This window comes from Cydia pomonella, chromosome 27 (assembly GCF_033807575.1).
Source record: "Cydia pomonella isolate Wapato2018A chromosome 27, ilCydPomo1, whole genome shotgun sequence".
Classification (NCBI taxonomy): Eukaryota; Metazoa; Arthropoda; class Insecta; order Lepidoptera; family Tortricidae; genus Cydia; species Cydia pomonella.
In genome coordinates this window covers 5282030-5306207 of record NC_084729.1, presented here as the reverse complement: position 1 = coordinate 5306207, position 24178 = coordinate 5282030, and the positions used below count along the sequence as shown (strand labels likewise).

The following is a 24178-nucleotide window of genomic DNA, read 5'->3' as shown; positions in this document are numbered from 1 at the left end:
TTTTGGTAGGTATATGGTGGTAAAAAAAACACATTTTATTTACTTTTCATTTCTATTTGTATACAGGTAAATTAAGTTATTAATACAAAAAACTAATTTAAAAAAGTGCTTTTGGTTTGACATATAAATTTGATTTTATGAAAATTTGTTAAAATAAACAGTTTGGTCAAGTTTGATATTTGAGCGCACCCGCAGGTGGTTTCGGAAATTGTTTTGCATGTTTCATGTTTTCGTTTTATGAATGTGCTAGGGCTAAATCAAAAAGGTTATAGTTTTCTAACACATGTATCCGTTGTTTTCTAAAAAATAATAAAATCTTACTCAACCCAAAGCGCTGTTATTTGCAATAGAACGTAGTGATTATATGGTCTTTGTTTGCAATCACACTAGAGTCAAAGGTTACACCGATCACCATTTCTGAACGCTACACGGTTGTCAGTTTTGACAGTTACATCTCGATCAATACATTCAGGAGATTTCCTGCCTACTTTTTATCCCAAAAAATTACGTTTATTAGGAAAAAGGGGCGTTAGAAATACTTTGTAACCGCGGCAACACGTACTAAGTGAGTATTACCATATAAACGTATATAATTACTATATAAACGTCATAAATTAAACATCATCTGCAGTAGCAGTAAGAGAAAAGTACTATACTGTATCTTAATCTTTTAACACCTGTTTAATTAACATGTATGTATTTGGATTTCCTCATCATTTGCAGTTGGTTACAGCATAAGAGACTTGTTAGCTTTATGTACCATTTTTTGCTTTAATATTTTGGGCACATTATTTGTGGAGACATGAAAATCTCACTTTTTAAATATATTATACCACACAGTGGGCCAAACCAATTACATTATTTTATGAATTTTTACATTACATTGTTAATTTCTCATTTTTAATGTTATTTCATATACAGTAGGCTTTTGGTAATCCGGCACGTCCAGTAATCCTGCAGTTTTAGGGTTGAATGGCCCGCTTTGTAATCTGACAGTAACACACCCAATCACTAGATTACAGAGCAGTTGCATTGTTTGTGTGACTTCTCTCCTGCTCGGCTGTTCGATCTTGGGCAGTTGAAAATAATGCTTTAGATGAGATTTTCCTGACTTTGAGGTAGCTAAGAGGCAATATTTTTAACAAAATATAGTATAGTAAGAAGCAATCTAAAATAAATATTTTTTTTGTTAAAGCATTATCTCCCTCTTCTGCAACCAAAAACATTTTACATATTGAACATAATACTTATTCAGGTAATAAGTTCTGTCACAAAGGTTTTCACTGATAAAATGTAATACAAAACTGTTAAGTTGAAATTTGATTAGCTATACGCACCTATACATGTATACCTAAATGTACCTATGATGAGCCAACCCATCCCTGCATTTTTAGTTGCAATAAATAGTCATAAGCGTATGGACCTGTTTTAATTTCTTCTAACACCTTCACTCCAAAATGAACCTTAACGTCTAGAATGAAGCTTTTAATGAAAAAAAAAATAGCCATGATTTGAAAGCTTGTTTTATACTGATAAAAACATAGTATCATTAGTTTAAAATTTAAACCTCAACTTTATTTACTATTTGTTTACTTTGGGATTGTCTTTAAATGTGAATACGCGGCTGGATTGTGAAAAATTACACTTTACAAAAGGGAGTAAAAATCACTGTTACATTGATAAAATAGGTACAGGTTTTTTCTATGAAATTACTTTATTAGAATGTTATTTTATCACCAGCATTCAGTTCTGCAACAAGTCTGTAGGTACTTCTTCTAATACCCTTCAAACTTAGGGTACTTTTCAGTAACATGCTTATTTTTGATTGCCATCCAATGAGTTGTACAGTTGCAATTTTGGCAGTCCAATGCAACACACGAATTATATATTTTAAGAAAGATAAAAGATTTATGCAGCTTTCGTTTTATGTAAGATTCAACCCTGTAAAAAATAAATAATTAGGGATCAAAATTACCTTGAACAGATCGCGTATTTTTTGCATGTTTTTTTATAGTTTTTTTCCGAATATTACATAGAATTATGCAAAACTGAGACAGAAAATTATGTTAAAATATATTGTAAGTAATTCAGCATTAAATAAGCTTTCAACTCATATATATGAAGATACGGGATCTGTACCTATAACTTTTTTATCGGTAAAAATCTTTGTGACACAACTTATGACCTGACCATGTTGCCATTATTGATGTAACTGTTTTCTATATAAAACTTTTATTTCCGTAAAAATCCAATATTCCAGTACTTCCAATTATGCACCATGGGGGAACATTTTCCAGTGCGGGATTACCAAGCGCCTACTGTATATACACATATTGACATTATCCAATCCATCCAACTTGGTCATAATTTTTTTTCTTTTTTTCATGAATATTTGACATAACCTAAGAAAATATACATCCATACCTAATTTATCAAAGTACGTAATTTGCCTTGTGTTTGCTGCAGCAAAATGGGAGATCCGTGGGTGATACAGCCGCATGAGCACGCAAAGTTCGCAGAGCACTTCCGAAACCTTGGTCCGGCTAATGGGAACCTGAGCGGGGAGCAGGCCAAGCGGTTCATGTTGCAGGTAACATATATATTATCATATTGTTTAACACACTAGCAGCTGAAAGCTGAGAAGTGGAATCTTAAGCGTTGCAAGGGTTTCAAGGCACGAGGGTTAAATAAACTTTGCCTCTGAGTGAAACACAAAACTTTTCACCCACCAACGCGCGGTAAATACTAATTATGAAATACCATTAAAATAAACCCAAAAGAAATGAACGTAATACTTGTTTTTTTTTTTAATACTATTAATGTTCATTTTAATAATTTTAAATGTTTGTCAAGTCTGTTTTTAAAACTGTTCACTGAAGGAATATTTATCACTGCTTCTGGTAATTCATTCCACTTGTGCACGACAATGAGGCTTGATAGACAGTGCTTTCTAGGATTGCTTGTGCTGGGAACGCGTGTAATCTTTAAGCTGTGACCTCTTACACGATGATTCTTGTTCATAACCTCATATCCTCCTCCTTAAGTTCATATTGCAGGGGTTACCAATCCTTATCAGTCCGCGGCTCACTTGGAAATTTAAATTTTTGTCTCTGCGCCCTAACCTAGTTAGGCTATTCGAAATAGATAGATACAAGGTGATGAGGATTGCCTCACGGCACCCTTCTTTACTGTCTACAGCGCACGGCTCTGCGGCGCACAGCTTAGGAACCCCTGACATATAGAGCACACATTATTAGTACCAGATCAATATACGAAAAGCGTACATTGTCACAGACATTCTTACGGAATAGACGGGCTGTTGTTCACGTGTTGCATTCATTCAGCCCAATTGACTGAGGTTGGAGCTGCAGGTTACTGTCCCGGCGGCATTCCCACACTATTCTCCTCAAACCTTCTTGTTTTCCTGCAGAACAGAAGGACATATTTAAGTCCGACGTCCTTTACTTCGTTTTCTTTCAGGATGTCTCTAACGAATGTATTATATCTTTTAACATGGTTCTAAGCTATTTTTGTTGAATAATTTGGAGGTGTTTTTAATATTTTGTATTTCGTCTTGTACTAAAATTGTTGGTAATTTTTTTTCCTGCAGTCTCAACTGCCGCCACCGGTACTTGGACAGATATGGTCTTTGGCGGACTGCAATGCCGACGGGAAACTGGACCTCAAGGAGTTCTCTATTGCTTGCAAGGTAAATATTAATAACATTTTTAAACCTTGTTTTTATATTCCGGATATTAACTGTCGCCTGCGGTATTTCCGGACCGATACGACCTTCAAACCTTCAAGAAAGGAACGTACTCCCATCTTAAGGGTCGGCAACGCACTTACAACCCCTCTGGTGTTGCAGGTGTCCATGGACGTCGGTAATCGCTTACCATCAGGCGATTCGCCTGCTATATTATAAAAAAAAAAGTTTGATTGCTCCAATTTTTCCAACTGATCTGCTATCATTTGTACTAATGTGGCATCAAAAATTTCGAAAACATACAAATTTCGAAATTTCCACATTGAAAAATTTCAGAGACTTGTCATATTTTTGTACGAGTATTGAAAATATCCGTTTCCTTTGTTTCATATAAAATTATTTAAAAACATAAGCGTTATACAAAGTTACCAACTTTAACCAATATAAAGTTACAATTTGTAACTTTTATACCTAGGCCAAATTTTAGCGGTTAGAGCGCTTCAAATCACCAGGCCACCATCCATACTCATCCAATTCATTGAGGCTTACCATCAGGCGGGCCGTATGCTTAAAAAAAAAAATTGTATTAAATTTGTACCAACCTTGGAATTTTGCCCTCCGGAGTTCCCCAGGGATCATTGTTAGAGCCACTCTTATTTGTGATCTTTATCAACGACATTGGTTCAGTTTTTATTAATAGTGAATTTCTGCTTTATGTGGATGTTTTTTTTTAAATAGTTAATAGTGAATTTGAATCCGATTTATTGCAAGAGGATTTGGATAGATTGGACTGAACAACAATTTAGATTTAAACGTATCAAAATGCTTTAGTATGAGTTTTACTGGGAAAAGAAATGTTTATAAAAGTGTGTATAAGATTAAATCACAACTAAAAAGTTCTGCCGGGAGCTAAATTTGTTAAGTATCACAAAGTGGCGCCATCTAATAGATCAAAGGCCAAAGATGACGACATCGATCGAAAAAAAAAATGGCAGTAAATTTACTATGGCTACAAAGTTTTCTTTGACAATCCACCTCTATTTCAAATTCTCTTTGATTGTAGGTTGCGTACGTCACACGCATCAGCGCCAGTTAGCGTGACTCATTCTATTTTTCGTCATCCCGCTCACTCGCTGCGCGCAACCGCGCCAGTTAGTGCCCGCTCTTTGGGAAGTGTGATAAAGTTAACATTTTTTTTCAGATAATCAATTTGAAACTGCATGGTATTGAAGTACCTAAGGTCCTGCCACCATCTTTGCTGGGATCACTCAGTCCTACAGGTAATATTTGACATGTACCAGTCAGCTGCAGAACTGTTGAGTCGCTCAAACTGAGGTAAATCCATCTGTCAGCTTATGCGATTTTGGTATTATGAAAAGGTAGTCTTCTTCTTCGTCGCGTTGTCCCGGCATTTTGCCACGGCTCATGGGAGCCTGGGGTCCGCTTGGCAACTAATCCCCAGAATTGGCGTAGGCACTAGTTTTTACGAAAGTGACAGGCCTCATTGGAATTAGTCCGGTTTCCTCACGATGTTTTCCTTCACCGAAAAGCGGCTATATTTCGTACATAAGTTCCGAAAAACTCATTAGTGCGAGCTGGGGTTTGAACCCGTGACCTCCGGATTGAAAGTCGCACGCTCTTACCGCTTAGGCCACCAGCGCTTATTATGAAAAGGTAATAGGGATATTTGCTGAGAGGGTCGAATGGATTTATCTTAGTTTGAAGTTAAGCGACACAGTTGTCCGTCCCGCATACTATTAACTACATTGCAAGAGGTCAACTATCTTTGAAGCTGAATTTGTATGTATTTGTATATTCAAAAGTCGATTAATGTACAGTAGAAAGTTTTTCAAGTGTGCACCACTCTCCAGAGCCTTTGTTCTGCGCTAGCCTAAAAGGTTTTTTACTATATCGATGATCGACTAACCCCCTTATTCATAAACGTCTACTAAAGTTGACAAGCCGCTAATAATCGTTTGTCCCTTTCCATCGTACCAATAGATCGGAAAGGGACAAACGATTATTAGCGGCTTGTTAACTTTAGTAGACGCTTATGAATAAGGGGGTAAGTCGCTTATAGTCTTAACACATTCTCTGCCATGTGGTGTATGTGTTTATTTTGTATTGTAAATGGGGCGCTTAGCACTGAAAGTGTTAAACGCCAATTTCCTACTTATCATTGCTTTCATCTCTGTTGAACCGAACCGCATTAGGTCCAAAACTGTCTGAATATAGCTTTAGATCTTAAACGCATTTGGCCTACCTATACATCAGAATTCAGAATAAAAAGCGTTAGAACTAAAACTGTTTGGGCTATTACGCTTCGGTCTCGAACGCTTTAGGACTAAGATAGGATTGAGCTTAGATAAGTGCGACGACGAGCGAAGCGAGGAGTGTGTTCGGCGAACAGTGCGCGAAGCCGAGCCAGCGTAGCGAGCGTGCCGCGGCAGCGGGTGGCGAGCGCCAGAACCGACATATTTCATTATACGATAAATAAATAAATATAAATATTATAGGACATTATTACACAAATTGACTAAGTCCCACAGTAAGCTCAATAAGGCTTGTGTTGAGGGTACTTAGACAACAATATATATAATATGTAAATATTTATAAATACTTAAATACATAGAAAACACCCATGACTCAGGAACAAATATCCATGTTCATCACACAAATACATGCCCTTACCAGGATTTGAACCCGGGACCATTAGCTTCGTAGGCAGGGTCACTACCCACTAGGCTAAACCGGTTGTCAAAAAATACGATATTGATTTACATTACATTAAAATAAGAAAAATTATCCAAATTATGCGAATGGTTAGAAAACCTATCAGGATAATAAGATTCATATCTTTAAAGTATAGGCAAGCCGTCAGTAAGAGAATTATGCATTACGCTGTCAAAACAAATACCACTTTGAGAGTCAGGCCCTTCATCGTAATAGGCTTTGGAGGATTTAACAACTGGAAACGTCTTGTCTGTAATTTTCTGTACAAAACTTGTACGTAACGTACAAATAGCCATGTCAGATAAACTTCAGTCCATACAATACAAATGGCCATTGGTCGAGGTTTTCGACAGAGAGGTAAGCTCTTAAAGGCGACTCTAGTTGTGAAATCCTCCAAGTACGAGTAATAGGCAGTCCACTATATAGACAAAATGCCACTGAAAATTGAAGTTTAAGCAAAACGCGACTAAGCCATAAAACGTTATACGCACGCGGAGATAAAACGAAAAAAAACCTTTGTTCCACAGGACCCCCAAAACAAGCGTTCCCAGCTCCAGCGAAGCCCCCAATACCCCCCATGCCTTCAATCCCCCAACAACCTCTAATAGGGGGTATATCACCACAAGGGGGTATGCCATCACAAGTTGGTATGCAACAACCAACACAGTCACTACTGGGTGACTTCGGACAACCGTCACGCCCAGCCGGACCTACTGTACCTGACCTCATATCTGGTGTCAAACCTATGACCCAACCGATGGGCCCACAAATGACACCAGCGCCTATGCAACCAGTTATGCCAACACAACCAATCATGCCAGCGGCGCCTTTGATCCCAAGTCAACCAATGGCCGCCCCAATGATACCAGCGCAACCTTTAATACCAAACCAACCATTAGCGCAACCAATAGTGCCGAATCAACCATTGGCACAAACTATGGGGCAACCATTAGTGCCAAATCAACCTATGGCACAACCAATAATACCAAATCTACCTATGGGGCAACCAATGATCCCAAACCAAGGAATGGCCCAGCCGTTGGTGCCAAATCAATCACTCGTAGGCGCAGCGCCATTGATATCATCCCCACCGCAACCCTTGATATCGGGGACCACCATGGGTTCTTTGATTAGCAGCCCGCCGAAGCCTGTGAACACGGTCGCGGGTTCAATCCAGCCTGTTACCAGCACGCCCATTGCGGCTGTTAAGGCTGAAGAGACTTCTAAGCCAGGTGAGAATTTTGATAACATTTGTATACCGTCGGCTAGTACCCTTAGTAAAAACTGATAGGTCGCTAATTTAAGGCTAGGTTGATCACCAAAAATGTATTGATCTTATTTAATTTGGCACAACTTTTTCATATGACTTGTGCCCAATCTCAATATTAGTTGAGACAATGATTTTTCCATGACAAGGAGTAAGTATGGTAGGCTAATAAAATTAGATATTTTTCGAAGAATTAATTCCCAGCAAGCTGGAAATCGTTTTAATACCTTAATTTGGTCCTAAATGCGTGTAATTCGAGTTTGCTATATCCCAGGAGGTGTGCATAAACATTTGCTCTTTCGAGTTTTTTGCTTGTAGATCGAAAACGGTACGTCAGATGGAAAAATTGTTCTAATCATGATGAAAAATGATATCTGAGGTTCCGAAAGGTACCTTAATATTAATTCGTAGTCTAAGTTGTAAAAAAATAACCGCCTATTTGAATTTCTTTATTTTTTTTAAATTTGAAAACATTATTTTACCAGAGTCTGATCCACCAAACCTTACCGGTAGTGGGTTCCTTTTACGTGGAGTGGTTTGGGAATCCAAGAATTTTTTTTTTCTCCCAAGGCTCCTAAAATTTATGCACACCTCCTGGGATTGCGCAAACTAGGATTACACGCATTGAGGACCAATTAAAATATTAAAACGATTTCCAGCTTCCTGGGAATTCATTCCTGAAAACGCCATCTTTGGATATAATTTGATTGGCCTATAGGTCACAAAAATCTATATTTACTTAATTAATAAGTTATAAAACAACGACTGATCCACCCGCAAATCGAAAGAGAAATCGTCTTAATTTACTGGATAGCCATCTTAACTTACTCTGCTTAAATAAAAAAAGTATTTTGACGCTTTTATATTAAAACTATACATTTTAACTTTTTTTACTGTTAATCATAAATCTAATGTTTTTAATGCATCATGTTTTTTAGCGTCATTGGCAGGCTCAGCTCACGTTTCGGCCGTCACAAGTCCGGTGGAGCCGCTCGGCGTCATGAGCCCGCCTGCCGTCGCCGAGTGGGGCATCCCACAGCCGCAGAAGCTCAAGTAAGCCATTTCCAACAGGTCCATAAGACAATGCCAAAACCTAGTCTAGTCTAGTAGTCTGAATATTTTTGAAGATGATGAAAATACAAAAATCACTTTTTTTTTTTTATTACGAAAAGGTAAGCATTTGACCACAATCTCACCTGATGGAAAGTGCCGATGTAGTCTAGGATGGAACATGCTTACCTAAAAGATGTCTATTCACTCTCGATTTAAAAAGGTCCAAGTTATAGTGGACTGGGAATAGATTTGCAGGAAGTAAATTCCACTCCTTAGCCGTTCGCATGATAAAGCTGGATGCGTAGCGTTTAGTGCGAAACAGTGGTAAAGTAACGACGTAAGGGTGAAACGCAAGTCCGCGTCTAGTCCCACGGTGGCAGAACGGAGATGGGGGGATAAGATTATGTAATCCCATTGCACACTCTCCGAAACACACTATATGTATGCCTTTCACATTTGAGGAGTTCCCTGGATTCCTCATAGATTCTAACATCAGATCTTGAGCTTGACAAACATTTGTCTTGAAAACCTATTTTGCCTAACAAACATAACGAAGACGACAAATCGCCAAGCGGGAACTATGCGTCGTTGAAGAGTTCCATTCTGATCAGCATCAGCAGCTCCACTTCATCAAATGTCACTTTTTTATATGTCAATGCTGGATTTGTTGATGAAAATACAAAAATCACCATATGTATGCCTTTCACATTTGAAGAGTTCCTTCGATTCCTCATGGATCCCATCATCAGAACTGAGTTTTGACAAAAACGGGGCCAATCTGTATATATATATATATATATAAATTCAATCAAAAAAATAATTTTCAGGACCGGTTCAGAAATGACGGAGTTATGAAGTAAAAAACATAAAAAAAAACATACAACCAAATTGATAACCTCCCCTTTGAAATCTTGAAGTCGGTTAAAAAAGAGTGCATACATTACATGCATTAGAATCTTTAAATAAATTCCTGTGGCATTAAAAACTATCAACTCCGGAATTCACTAAGAACCTAGGCGCTATTGACGGAGTGAAGTGCGCTGTCTATGACTTGTTTTTTTTGTTCAAGTATTCTAGGTATTGTAGCGCCACCTATTTAAGGTTTTTTGATGACACTTTTTGGTACATGGTGATTTATTTCCTTACCTCCACCTTCCGTATATGTAACGTAACATGGGAACTTTTTCAAAATTGTTTGACACTTCATTTCTAATAAAACGCCATCTCGAATGATACGAGTATAAGAATAGAGGCCGAATCAAATTTCTTTGTTTCTCAGGGATGTTCTAAATTTGTATGTAATTAAGGCATCAGTTATCGATAAAGTAAAGTTAAAATTACAATGCACCTACAAATACTGGTTTGTTAACACATTCACTGCCGGGAACCCACCTGGTGGGCGCTCGTGAATTTTGTTCAGGTGCCGGACAACCCGCTGGGTGAGTTGTTTTGTACGTACCGGTTTCTGGGGTAGTGTGCCGTTTTTTGTCTGGCAGTGAATGTGTTAAGTTAAGTTTTGTATAGGGTGGTTATGATATAGATGTAGATAAAGGATTTTTAGTTTTTTAATTTAGAGTAAATTTTCCTCAGGTATACTCAACTCTTCAACGCGACGGATCTGCAGAAAAGCGGCTGGGTGTCGGGCGCTCGTGCACGCTCCATCATGCTTCAATCACGTTTGCCTCAGGCTGCTCTGGCCCAGATATGGGCATTGGCTGATTTGGACTCAGACGGCCGGCTCGGTAAGAAATATCAACTTTACAACCTTGTTTATATGGTTCAGAATCGATCTCCGCAGACCTTATGAAAAGGTAAAAATGATAACAACTTTACCGCCTTGTCTATAAGGTTCAAATTCAAACGTGACAGATCTTGTGCCCCAGCATGCTTCTATCTCATTTGCCGCAATCGGCGTCGTGTTATATTTTTTTTTATATTTGTTCATTTAATATTTTTGTTTATCTCCAGGCTGCGAAGAGTTCGTGCTGGCTATGTACCTGTGCGAAAAGGCTACTCAGGGCGAGCCTGTGCCCGCCAAGCTGCCGCCCGAACTGATCCCGCCTACGTTCAGGTAACATGATCGTTTGTTAAAAAAGTGTTACATTAAAAAATATTTTACAGTTCATATGGCGCTACTTTACCGCACTAGTGCGAAAATTAGCATATAACGTTACTGTGTCGAACATTTAAAGGGCCATATGTACTGTAAAACGTTGTACGATACATGTGCGAATAGATAATTCACAACTCGTGTCGATTTAAAACACTCCCTTCGGTCGTGTTTTAATTTATCGCCACTCGTTTCGAATTTCCTATTTTTCGCACTTGTATCGTAATGTACTATTTCATCACACTCGAAAAAGATCTTATTTCATGCAGGTGTACTAAAGGACAAAGGCCTATATCGTTCCCTGGGGAGTTATGGATTATGAACTCCCTAGGGATTTATAGCTTTTTTTAATGTGTCACTAATTCATACAAACCAAGTAGCGTAAATGAGTTTTACTTTAAAAAATACTGCTACTTAATATGTCTATGTTTAAAAATATTTCATTTGCTTAATTAAATAGCCATTTAAAACGTTTTTACATAATTTTCAATCATGGTTGAATGTCGAATAAGTCTGTGCCTTCGATACCTAACTTGTTAACAAATGACAATATGGCGGACTATGTCTGATATGTCACCGTATTTAAGAATAATAATTCTTTTAAAATTCGCTTAAAATTTAGTTTTTTCTTTTTAAATGTGATGAAACACATTGTGCGGAGGTAAGAATATTGCAAACTCGGATCTGTAATTCCACTCTCGCTTCCGAAATATCACTTACCCCCGGAGTTGCACAATGTACGATAAAAGTCTTAGAAAAGGACGGAAGACTGCACGATTGGCTCGCATTCGTGAATGACACCGCAGTACTGTCTCCATTCTTATTGCCCGTAAGGCCCATCCTTAGATATATGTCAATGGTTTATAAAGGGTCGGCAACGCGCATGTAACAAGTCTGAAGTTGCAGGCGTCCATAGGCTGCTTACCATCAGGTGGGCCGTATGCTTGTTTGCCACCAACGTGGTATAAAAGAGACTTCTAATGCCGATACTTTGCTTCTGAATCTCATAATATTTTAATATGAAAGTAGAGGACGCGCGCGAAAAAACCTTTTCATACAAACGTAGACCTCATTTTCCTCTCTGGACATAGTCGAAAATATTTTGACGAAGTTTGTTGTTTATCAACAAAGAGAATTGATTGTAGGTAGATAGGTAAAGTCTAAGAAAGAACGTGCCCCTAAGTTTTACATCCAAAACAGATGGCGCTGTATGTTGTGCGGTCACTGAATTGTCAAATGTCAACTTTTGACAGTCAGTGTTACCGCAAAATGTATGCGGCTGTACAGCGCCATCTCGTTTACCTGTCAAATTCGAAGCACGAAATTTTAGATTTTACGCATTTTACACTAACAATGTATCTTTGTTTATCAATAAGAGTTAGGAACATTTAAAAATTTATATGGAATCTGTTTTCGCTTCAAATTATTACAATAATCATAAAAACGTTTGCTTTTTTTGCTACACAAAGCTATGAATAATTTACACCAAATTAATGTAAAAAGAAAAAAAAACATAATTTTAATATCCAGATAGGAAAACGGGGATTACGTTTGTATGGATAAGCAACCGTCCTTTTTCCTCTTTATATCTCGTAAATGTTCTTTGAATTGTTCTTTGACGACCGGTCTGGCTTAGTGGGTAGTGACCCTGCCTATGAAGCCGATGATCCCGGGTTCAAATCCTGGTAAGGACATTTATTCGTGCGATGAGCATGGATATTTGTTCCTGAGTCATGGGTGTTTTCTACGTATTTAAGTATTTATAAATATTTATATATTATATATATCGTTGTCTAAGTACCCTCAACACAAGCCTTATTGAGCTTACCGTGGGACTTAGTCAATTTGTGTAATAATGTCCTATAATATTTATTTATTAATTTATTTAATTGCAACAAAATTATCCTAATCTATTGACAGACGTCAGTCCGTGACCAGTATTACCAGTAACCAGTCCTACGAAGAGCGTCGCCGAGAAAACATGGCGCGTGGACAGGCCGAGCTGGAGCGAAGACGCGAACAGTTGGAAAAAGAAAAGGTACGCTATAATCAATTCATAGTAACCTAAGTTTTGGACCCGGGTACGTCCTTAAACTACGTCCAAAAGAGAGGTATGGGCATTGTGAATGTCATCTGGCTTTGTGTGGTAGGGCACAGCCAGTGGATGTCATTTCAGATCTAGAGCAGAGCCCAACTGAGGAAGTACCTCCACCTTATAGAAAACCGCAGCCAAATAACACTAGACCCTACTCATAGTGTTGTGTTCCTGCCGGTGAGTAAGGTTGCCAGAGCTCATCGAGGGGGGGCGGGCTTAGGGTCGTCAACGCGCATGTAACTCCTCTGGAGTTGCAGGCGTAAATAGACTACGGAGACTGCTTACCATCAGGCGGGCCGTATGCTTGTTTGCTACTGACGTAGTATAAAAAAAATAGTAAACAGAATTTATCAAGGTTTTTTTGACGTTACTGTTTACATGACAAACATTTTCTTTGTGTTCAGCTTGAAAAACAAATTCGCATCTATAAATGAGGGTAATGGTCTATGAAGATTAGTTTTTAGGGTTCCGTACCCAAAGGGTCAAACGGGATCCTATTACTGAGACTCCGCTGTCCGTCCGTCCGTCTGTCACCAGGCTGTATCTCATGAACCGTGATAATTAGAAATCAACTTTCGACAGATTATGTATTTCTGTTGCCGCTATAACAACAAATACTAAAAACAGAATAAAATAAATATTTCTTTCCAATCTCGAGGTTCTCATCCAATCACCGAAGTTAAGCAACGTCGGGCGGGGTCGGTACTTGGATGGGTGATTGTTTTTATAGATAATGGTACGGAACCCTTCCTGTGCGAGTCCGACTCGCACTTGGCCTGTTTTTAAAGTTGTTTTTACAAGCTTTTATTTAACTTGCCCTGTTAGTATGTATTTATGTATGTGTGGGTCAAACCTTGGGAGCTAAATTTGACCCACTTCCCGGTTTCCGATTATGGATTATGGTACCAAAGAGCTGATCTGATGGAAGCGACATGAGGTGGCCATTGGAACTCTGCTAAAACAACGTAACCTAATTGTGTTTGGGGTTTTTAGAATTGTCTCGATGAGTATTAGTTGTATGTGGAAAGAAAAATACAGCCAGTGATAAAAGCTTGTTCCAAAAAGGAAATTTTTGCCAAAAAATTATTTCTTAAACAGAAACTTAATGCTTAAAAGAACAATGTATTTGTTTAATAATAATATATATATATATATATATATATATATATTATGGTATATTGAATAGTGTTTTGTATGAGTTTATGCATTTGCTACTAATAAGCAATATCTGGGCCTATTGATATTAGAAATGTCATGGATATGTCATAGTTTTCACTTGTTTGGTGGATATAAATTTTATTATGGAAGGTGGATATAAGGAATGGAATCTCCATAGACCAAAAAGTGTCATCAAAAAACCTTAAGTAGGTGGCGCTACAATACCAAGAATACTTGAAAAAAAAAACCAATTCATAGACAGCGCACGTCACTCCGTCAATAAGGCCTAGGTTCTTAGCTACTCTAGCGCTACTGTGGAGAGATTTGGAACTATTATTTATAGCTGACAACTGGACACTTTTGCAACAGTTCTGCCTATGGAGATTGCGTTCCTTGCCTCTACCTTCCATAAATTTTATGTCCATTCAGGTCGCTTAAATGTACTTAGCCCTTACGCCAATGGTAACGGAGTTTTAAAAAAACACCGTGTATACATATTTGTCTCCCAAAATTCACACAAGCCTCATTTTTTTTTACGCTTCAAAGGAAGCAGAGGTAAGTACAATAGGATAATTAAAATTTGCGAATTTGGCTTAATTGAATTTAATCCACTTTTACTGTTAATGCGAACTCATTTTCTAAATTTTTCATTGTATCTTGCTTGGTTTTGCAGGCTGAGCGGGAGCGTAAGGAAAGGGAAGAGGCAGAGAAGAAGGAAAAGATAAGATTAGAGGCGCAGAAGAAGGAACAAGAGGAACTGATGAGGAAACAGAAGGAAGAACAAGTGAGTTATAAAATGTCCTCTCTCGGGCTGTATAATTACATTTTGTTTTTAACTTCCGAATCTGATAAACTATACATATGATCATTTATTTTAAGTCTGACATTTAGAGATATTTACACCTATAAATAATTTTAGTTTTTTTTTGTATGTTTGTGTTTTTTTATTATTATTATTTTAGTTTTTTTGTAATTCGTCATTTAGGGACTTTATACATCTCTAAGTAATAATGATACTTTAGTTTGCATTAATATTTTCAGTTAATTGTATTTTATAATTGTTAATGTGCTTGTTTTTGTTTGTATGTAAATTCCATGTTGACGTGTAAAAGTGCCCTTGTGGCCTATTTGCTGGATAAATGTTGAAGTTGGACACGTTTACCGTACATTATCATGATAAAGTATGTGCTGACATAGCTTGCCTGGACTTCCCACATGTCAATGTCAATTGCACCAATCCATCTGTCAACGTTAATAGTATTTTATGTGACTTACATAATAAAAGGCATTAAAATACGAGTGTGGGATTAAGAAACGAACGAAGTGAATGGCCCTCATAAAAGTAACTGATTGTTAAAAACAAAGGACTAGCAAAAATAATATTTTCTATACGCTCTATTATTGCCGACTGTACTGACCTACACTTTAGCCCTATAAGTATTGGTATTAATTAAATACATTTAATAGTGAAATTTTAATAAAGGATATTCACTTACTTACATTTCCGATTTGTTTATTTTATAGGAAAAACGCGAGGCTGCAAGAAAGGAGATGGAAAGGCAATGCCAGCTAGAATGGGAGAAAAAGAGGTAAATTATATAAGAACGTAAATGATATAGGTACGTTTATAGTACAATATGTATATATTTTTAATATTTGATAATACATATATCCTGTCTGCTGACGAAACCATAAATTGGAAAAAAATAAGTCCGTCGATACCGACCCAACCGCTCTACTAATTGTACTACCCAATTCTGGCAAATATTTTCTTTTTTTAATATCGTAACCGCCTGAGGCGTTGAATTTATAAATTTTCTTCTTTATTTCAATGTAACATGTCCATAGTTTCTGTCTTATTTTTTTGAAATAAAGAATTAAAGATATTTAGTTACAAATTAGTAAATACAGCATTACTTATATTTAATTTTGTTTTATTCTAATTAATTATATTCTATGAATTTTCCTTCTAGAACACGGGAACTGGAAGCTCTCCGCACCGAAGAGCAAACCAAAGTCCTGAGCCTCAAAGCCAAGAGCCAAGCTCTATCAGCAGAGCTAAGCACTGTCGCCACCAAAGCCGGCAACTTGGCGAAAGACATTCGCAGCAGTCGGACTGCTGTGGCCGCTGCTAAATGCACTATCGATGGCATGAGGTGAGTGAAGAATTTAAGAGCTAAGCTCTGTTAACTGGGGCCCATTTGTCGAACCATATTAGGCTAATATTATTAGTGTGTTGTCAAGAAAACTCATACAATGTAACAGTTTGTGGACTAATAATATTAGCCTAATACCGTTTGAGAAATGGGCCCCTGGAAGCTCCACGCACCGAACAGCGAACTAAAGTCCTGAGCCTCAAGGCCAAGAGCCAAGCTCTATCAGAAGAGCTGAGCACTGTCGCCACCAAAGCCTGCAACTTGGCGAAAGACATTCGCAGCATTCGGACTGCTGTCACTGCTCCTAAATGCACTATCGATGGCATGAGGTGAGTGAACAATTTAAGAGCTAAGCTCTGTTAACTGGAAGCTCTACGCACCGAAGAGCAAACCAAAATCCTGAGCCTCAAGGCCATGGGCCAAGCTCTATTGGCAGAGCTGAACACTGTCCCCACCATAGCCAGCAACTTAGCGAAGGATATACCTAGCAGTCGGACTGCTGTGGCCGCTGCTAAGTGCACTATCGATGAAATGGGGTGAGTGAAGAACTTAAGAGCCAAGCTCTTTTAACTGGAAGCTCTACGCACCGAAGAGCAAACCCAAGTCCTGAGCCTCAAGGCCAAGAGCCAAGCTCTATCCGCAAAGAGCTGAGCTCCGTCGCCACCAAAGCCGGCAACTTGGCGAAGGATATACGCAGTATTCGGACTGCTATGGTCGCTGCTAAGTAAATTCCAAAGAGAATTTGAAATAGAGGTAGATTGTCAAAGAAAACTTTGTACCCACGGTAAATTTATCTTTAATTAATTGTCATCTTTCGACACATGATTAAAACTTTTAGAACACCATTCGACTTTGATCCTTATTCTTTCACTGACACGTGTTAAATTTGTTTAATATCAAAACGTGGCGCCATCTCACCGGGCATCAGCTAAAGGTTATGGCGCCATCGCTCGAAACGATGCCGCCATATCTTTGGCCTTTGATCTATTAGTCGTTATGTCGTTTCTAGCGATGGCGCCACAACCTTTAGCCGATGCCCGGTCATCGGTTATTTGCCTGTGGAAAGAAAAGTACAGCCAGCGATAAAAGCTTGTATCAAAAGTGAAATTTTGGACAAAAACTTATTAATGGACTTTTTTTGTTAAAGTTTAGAAATATGAGGAGGATTTTTTTACGAAAATGAGTAGCCGGGTTAAAATTTTAAAGGAGGGGGAGGGTTCTTTACGAAAATGAGTAGTCGGGTCTGTCGGGTTAAAATTTGAAAGAGGGGGAGGTTTCTTTACGAAAATGAGTAGTCGGGTCTGTTGAGTTGAAATTTGAAAGAGGGGGAGGTTTCTTTACGAAAATGAGTAGTCGAGTCTGTTGGATTGAAATTTGAAAGAGGGGAAGGTTTCTTTACGAAATTGAGTAGTCGGGCCTGTCGGGTTAAAATTTGACAGAAGGAAAGTTTTTTCTTACGATAAATCGTAGTCGGGTTAATGTTTTTTAAAGTTGTTATGTTTTAATTATATTTCCAGGTCGGACCGCGACTCGAGCATGGCCGAAATGCAGCAGCTTAAAGCGCGAGTGAAAGAACTCAACGCAAAACAGATCGCCCTTAACAAGGAGAAGGCCGAGCTGGATGCCAAGGTATTATTTTTTTTTAATTTAAGAACTTTATGGTTACATACATAGTTTGATTTTAATGAAATAACTATCGGCAACATTGGAAACAGAATCGACTATGATTGCTATCTAATACCAAAGAGAATTTGAAATAGAGGTAGATTGTCAAAGAAAACTTTGTAGCCACAGTAAATTTACTGCCATCTTTCGACACACGATTAAAACTTTTAGAACGCCATTTCACTTTGATCCTTATCCTGCTACGTGTTAAATTAGTTAAATATCAAAAACTGGCGCCGTTTTACCGGGCACAACCTAAACCTTTGGCCTTTGATATATTAGATGGCGCCACTTTTTGATATTTAACAACTTTAACACATATCAGTGAAAGAATAAGGATCAAAGTCAATTGGCGTTCTAAAAGTTTTAATCATGTGTCGAAAGATGGCAGTAAATTTACTGCGGCTACAAAGTTTTCTTTGACAATCCACCTCTATTTCAAATTCTCTTTGCTATGGGTTAAGCGTGAGTCAATCTTAGAAAAGAACACTTTAAATTATTGTGTGATGTACGGAACCATTTGATCCTAAATCCTTAAGTTGTGTTTCAAATTTGTGTTGTTCACAGGCTAAGGCGTCAGAGGGCGCTGGCGAAGACGGCAAGCTTAGCATGATGGAGGTCACACTCAAACAACTGCGAGATAAGGTAGACGTTGCCGGATAAATACATTTATAGTACATATGGCGCTACTTTATAGCACTAGGCTCAAATTAGCATATTACGTTACTGTGTCAAACATTTAAAGGGCCATATGTACTGTAAAACGTTGTACGATACATGTGCGAATAGATAATTCGCAACTCGTGTCGAGTTAAAACACTCCCTTCTCCTTACTTTTAAAATACTGACGTTTATAATTTAATATCTTTGTTTATGTTTAAATATATTTAATTTGATTAATTTAATAGCTGTTTAAAATATTTTTACGTAATTTTCAATCATGGTTGAATGCCTTCGATACCTAATCTGTCGAGAAATTAAAATTTAGTTTTTTCTTCGCAAGTGTGATGAAATCATTGTATGTAACTCTGGGGAAGAATATTACAAACTCGGGTCTTTAATTCCCTCGTATCCAAAATTTCACTCACCCCCCTCGTTGCACTGCAATAGAATGCTTCGCACAGTATTAAAGTTTCAACCCCATTTTAACTTTTGTAGGGCCCGATTGTTTCTCTGGATTTCTACAATATTTCAATAATAAAATTTTCAAATCCTACCTTCACCATTCGCTGCGGTGTATGAGCGTGACAGCGCTATGCGTGTATATAGCGATGACTTGTTCGCACAATCGCTTCCAATGTCAAGATCGCCTTAGGCTGTGCGTTGTCTGTCAGTTTGCAACGGAACTGTTTCATATATTTTAGATGATAATCAGCTCCATGTGGAAATTCATGTTAATGTTTATTACAAACTGACGTGCTCTTATTATTTTTAATGTACTTTAGGCCCATGATTTATTATAGTGTTTTATACAACAGTTGTATAAGAAGGGTCAAAAAAGGCGAGTGGCGTGAGTTACAATGTGAGCCGGAGCCCAAGGCGTAGGCGAACATTGTAAAGCAATACGCCACGAGCATTTTTTGACCCTTCTTATCTTAGGTAATGCGCAACTCGTGTGGATTTAAAACACTCCCTTCGTTCATGTTTTAATTTATCCCCACTCGTTGCGAATTTCCTATTTTTCGCACTTGTATCGTAATGTAATATTTATTTAAAAACGACATTTTATTGATTTTTTCGTGTTTTTAAATGCATTTATCATTGGCCCACCCTCTATCACATGCTAATAAACCTTACTTTCTTACTAATATTATATTTAAAGATGACCTCAATTGCCATTTCTAATCCAGGTGGAAGCAGCAAAGGCGATAGTCGAAAGCAAGAAGACCGACCTTGACACCAACCAGACACAACTGTCAGAGCTGACAGCGAGAGTGACAGAGCTCGGTGACAAGTGTCAGAAGGTCTGGCAGCTATACGAGGAGAAACGGCAGGAGTACTTGGAGCGGAAGACCACAGCACCTGCTGAGAGCGCCTGGGGTGCTACTGGTGAGGTTCTTAGGGAGTTATGATCGCCTGGTACTTATTGGGCATGCGGTCGAGGATTTTGACGGATTTGACAATGTTTTCTGGTTTTGTGCGACTATGAAACTTTAGCTTCTGCTCTTTCTTACACGTCCGCGTACTCCTTTTTTTATACAAAAAAAAGATTCTAAAATGTAAATAGTTTTTAAGACGCTAAAATAACATCAAAAAGCAATTTGTCGCCATTTGACTTGAAAACTTGACAAACCACAGCTGTCTGAGACAAAGAGAGTGACAGGGCTCGGTGACAAGCGTCAGAAGGTCTGACAGCTGTACGAGGTGAAACGGCAGGAGTATTTGGAGAGGTAGACCACAGCACCTGCTGAGAGCGCCTGGGGTGCTACTCGTGAGGCTTTTAGGGAGTTATGATCGCCTGGTACTTTATGGGCACGTGGTTAAGGATTTACACGAATTTTGACAATGTTTTACGTCGGTTATGAGAGTGATACTAGCTTCTGCTTTTTCTTACATGCCCGCTTACTCGTTCTTTTTTTTAAATAATAATTTTCGAAAGTTTAACCCTTTGAACGCCAGACGGCTAAGGAATATGCCGTGCCCCGGACACCAGGCGATCGCGATTATTTTAGTGAAATTGAATTTTATCGAGTCCCGCGTAAGTTTTTAATTGTCGCTATTTGTCTTGAAAAGTAGACAAGCTACAGCTGTCAGAGACAGAAAGTGTGTCACGTGTCAGAAAGTCTGGCAGCTTTATGTATGGAAGGTAGAGGTAAGGAAAGCAATAGGCAGAACTGATGCAAAAGTGTCCAGTTGTCAGCTATAAATAATAGTTCCAAATCCCTTCAGAGTACCGCTTGAGTAGCTAAGAATCTAGGCGTTATTGACAGAGTGAAGTGCGCTGCTTATGATATGATTTTTATTTCAAGTATTCTAGGTATTGTAGCGCCACCTATTTAAGGTTTTTTTATGACAGTTTTTAGTATTTGGAAATTCCATTCCTTACCTCCACCTTCCATAGCTTTATGAATTGAAACGTCAAGTATACTTGGAGCGGAAGACCACAGCGCCCGGGGTGCTGTTGGTCAGGTTCTTAGGGAGTTATGATCGCCTGGTACTTTTTGGGGAAACGGTTTGGGATTTTGGGAGATTTTGACAGTTTCTTTGTATCTAAACTACATTCCTGCATTTGCTGCATGAATAAATAAATAAATATTATAGGACATTAGTACACAAATTGGCTATATATATAATATAAATATTTATAAATACTTAAATACATAGAAAACACCCATGACTCAGGAACAAATATCCATGCTCATCACACGAATAAATGCCCTTACCAGGATTTGAACCCGGGACCATCGGCATCGTAGGCAGGGTCACTACCCACTAGGCCAAACTGGTCGTCAAATGAGTGATTTCTTGAGAAGAAGAACATTGTCGTTTACCAAACATAAAAACGTGAAAAGTGCAGCCCCCTGGTCGACACAAACAGTGTGTACGTTCAGATCTAGCTAATGTGCGAAATAGGCGCAAACTAGTGGCGCATTCGCTATGGACGCACCTAGATCTCATTTACTAGATTGATTACAAACTCCGTGACAAAACTAACGTGTTGTTTATGTTATATTCGTTCCTGTTTGATAACAGAAGCAGACTGGGGCACGTCAGACGACGCGTGGGGCGAGCCAGCCGCGGAGTCTGCGTGGGGCGACGCCCCCGCCGCCACAGGTATTCGGTTTTAAACTATCTATCTTGTCTATTCCTTATTAAGTCATTTATGCGGCGTTTTTACCTTACATTTACATTACGTTTCGTCTACATCATTCTGTTAAGGGGCTACCAGGCCAAATTCGCCGTTTTTACGTTGCTATAGCACATAGCACGCTTGAACGTTGTATAAACAATAAATTTATTTACACAATATTTTAGGTTGGTAATTGTTCTTTAATTATGTCTACTGATATTTCGTATCACAAGTGTATACGTTTTCCGTGAACCCTTTTCTCGAGTTAAAATCCGTATAAGCTCCTTTATTACGCAACGCGACTGTACACAACACGAAACTGTAACCAATGGTGAATAATGATGTACACTTCAATTACGTCTGCCGATTTTTTTAAATAGTATAAATAGTTTTTGAGAAATTTATACCATACAAGTTCGTGCGATGCGCCGGCGCGCGGGTCCCTGCGCGGGCGACGAGGGGAATCGCTGCTCGGCCGTCGGACGGGGAACCTGTGTCACTCGTTGGGAAGTAAATTCCGGAGAAAATCAAATGTTTTTTCGGGAATTTTACCAAATTTCGTTTGTTCAAAAAAATTAAATACGTCATACACAATGGCGCTGATGAGTGATGACAGTGTCAAATACATATATAAAATGCCAGAAACTAACATATTAGACGTGCAACCTTAATCATCCTGTTTAAATTCCCAATTAAATTCATATGGAAAAATACAGAAGTTTAAAAAAAACTTTGGCTTTATTTGTTTTTTTCCGGAAGTGTTGTACTGAGCATTGTTTTTTTCGAAAGAAACTTGAAAAAAAAAACGAGTCGTTGGGAAATTTTCCCGTATTTATCCGGGTATTTTCAACGCTAGTCAATCGATGCGACGCGGGCGTAATTATTCTCTGTGAATTCATCGTCCGATTTTAGTTTCGAGTGATAGGACACTGATAATTTAAGTTTAAAGTGAGTGCTAAGAGAGCGAACGGATGCAATACTTAGCTTGCATGTGCAAATTCAAGTTGTAAAGGCAAAGAACGAGGCAGGGGGTTCGAGGGAGTTGGATCGCGCGATCATTCAGATAGGGGACGGCTTTAACTTGCGAAATATGACAGAATGACGACACGTTGGAATTTGTTCGTCCCAGTTGTCCAAACAAGTGGGAAAGTTTTCTTCCCACTAAGGACTATTTATCGGGTGGGGCGAATAGGAATAGGCCTTTTTCCATATCCTATAATATAAAAGCTAGTTTATTTGTCAACAGCGACGGAGACAGTGCCATCTACTATCACACCATCATCATCATCGGCGCCTCGCTGGCGCTGCGTATACGAGTTCACGGCTCGTACTGTGGACGAACTGAGTCTCCAGTGCGGTGATTTGGTATGTATGTGATAGAGATAGCCTATCATCCCTCTCATACGACATGATACAAGGACGAACTGAGTCTGCAGTGCGACCTGGGGGCCTACCGCGAAGATCGAAGTTCGTCAATTGCGGTCATTTTTCTCTGTCACTCTAATTACGGCTTAGTAAGAGTAAAGAGAAAGATCCCCGCAATTTGCGAATTTCGGTTTTCGCGGTAGGCCCCCTGGTCAGTATGTGCGCGATAGAGATAGTGTCATCTTTTCTCTCATCATCATCGGCGCCTCGTTGGCGTTTCGTATACGAGTTCACGGCGCGTACGGTGGAAGAATTGAGTCTACAGTGGAAACCGTTTTCTCCCGAAATGGAATGTCATATAAAAAATACCGTTATTTCATTAGGTTCGAAAAGCAATTTTTCCCTCTTAAGAGTTTTGCCATTAGATGTGTTCAGAATAATGCTGTCTAAAACTGTCAAACACGTTTTTTTGTAATATAATAGAGTTACGAGGTACGTGAATTTTGCCGACGTTAAGTATCATGGAAACATTTCAGGTGAGCGAAGCCGTGGCACCAAGGGGCGACGCGGAGCCCGGGTGGCGATGGGGTACCGCTAGAGGTACTTATTTTTCTAATTTTTCTTTTTTTAATAGTATTCTGATCCCTCTACCGTTGTGACCTTGCCTTCGAAGCTGAAGATCCTGGGTTCGAATCCCGGTAAGGATCGTTATTTGTGTGTTTACCATGAATAGTTATTTCTGAGTTAGAGTTGTTTTCTATGCATCAAAGTTTGTTTTTATCTATTTAAGTATGTATATATTTGCTTACTTTGGGGCTAGGTCGATCTGTAAGATAGTCCCTAATTTTTTTTCTGTTGTAGTTCTCAAGCCAAATGCTATATTCCAGGTCAATCTGGCTGGTTCCCGGAATCCTACGTGGAAGATATCAACGCCGCGTCAGCTTACGCCACCGAGGTCATTGAACCACTGGAAACTAAGACGCAACTCGAAGGTAGAACCAAAGAATAAATAATATCTACTACTACACTTCTTACAAAACCGTGCCACTATCACTATCCCTTTCGGATATTAAGGGTTGT

General features: G+C 38.7%; 1 protein-coding gene across 3 annotated transcripts in view; it reads left to right on the top strand.

Annotated features, from left to right (window-relative positions):
- Nucleotides 1-129: 129 nt before the first annotated feature.
- Nucleotides 130-24178, top strand: part of LOC133532404 (intersectin-2-like) — a 53473-nt gene continuing 29424 nt past the window's right edge. Inside the window, exons 1-19 of one of the 3 annotated variants that reach the window (XM_061871048.1) lie at nt 130-565; nt 2467-2590; nt 3611-3709; nt 4908-4986; nt 6967-7671; nt 8645-8759; nt 10350-10501; nt 10728-10830; nt 12790-12907; nt 14796-14906; nt 15647-15711; nt 16096-16278; nt 17796-17907; nt 18511-18588; nt 19794-19992; nt 21637-21717; nt 22980-23098; nt 23635-23698; nt 23986-24090. In XM_061871048.1, coding sequence (XP_061727032.1) covers nt 2471-2590; nt 3611-3709; nt 4908-4986; nt 6967-7671; nt 8645-8759; nt 10350-10501; nt 10728-10830; nt 12790-12907; nt 14796-14906; nt 15647-15711; nt 16096-16278; nt 17796-17907; nt 18511-18588; nt 19794-19992; nt 21637-21717; nt 22980-23098; nt 23635-23698; nt 23986-24090 — 2608 coding nt within the window. In that variant the 5' untranslated portion in view covers nt 130-565; nt 2467-2470. The remainder of the gene's footprint in view (nt 566-2466; nt 2591-3610; nt 3710-4907; nt 4987-6966; nt 7672-8644; nt 8760-10349; nt 10502-10727; nt 10831-12789; nt 12908-14795; nt 14907-15646; nt 15712-16095; nt 16279-17795; nt 17908-18510; nt 18589-19793; nt 19993-21636; nt 21718-22979; nt 23099-23634; nt 23699-23985; nt 24091-24178) is intronic. The other 2 variants (XM_061871047.1, XM_061871046.1) reach the window with 2 other exon arrangements.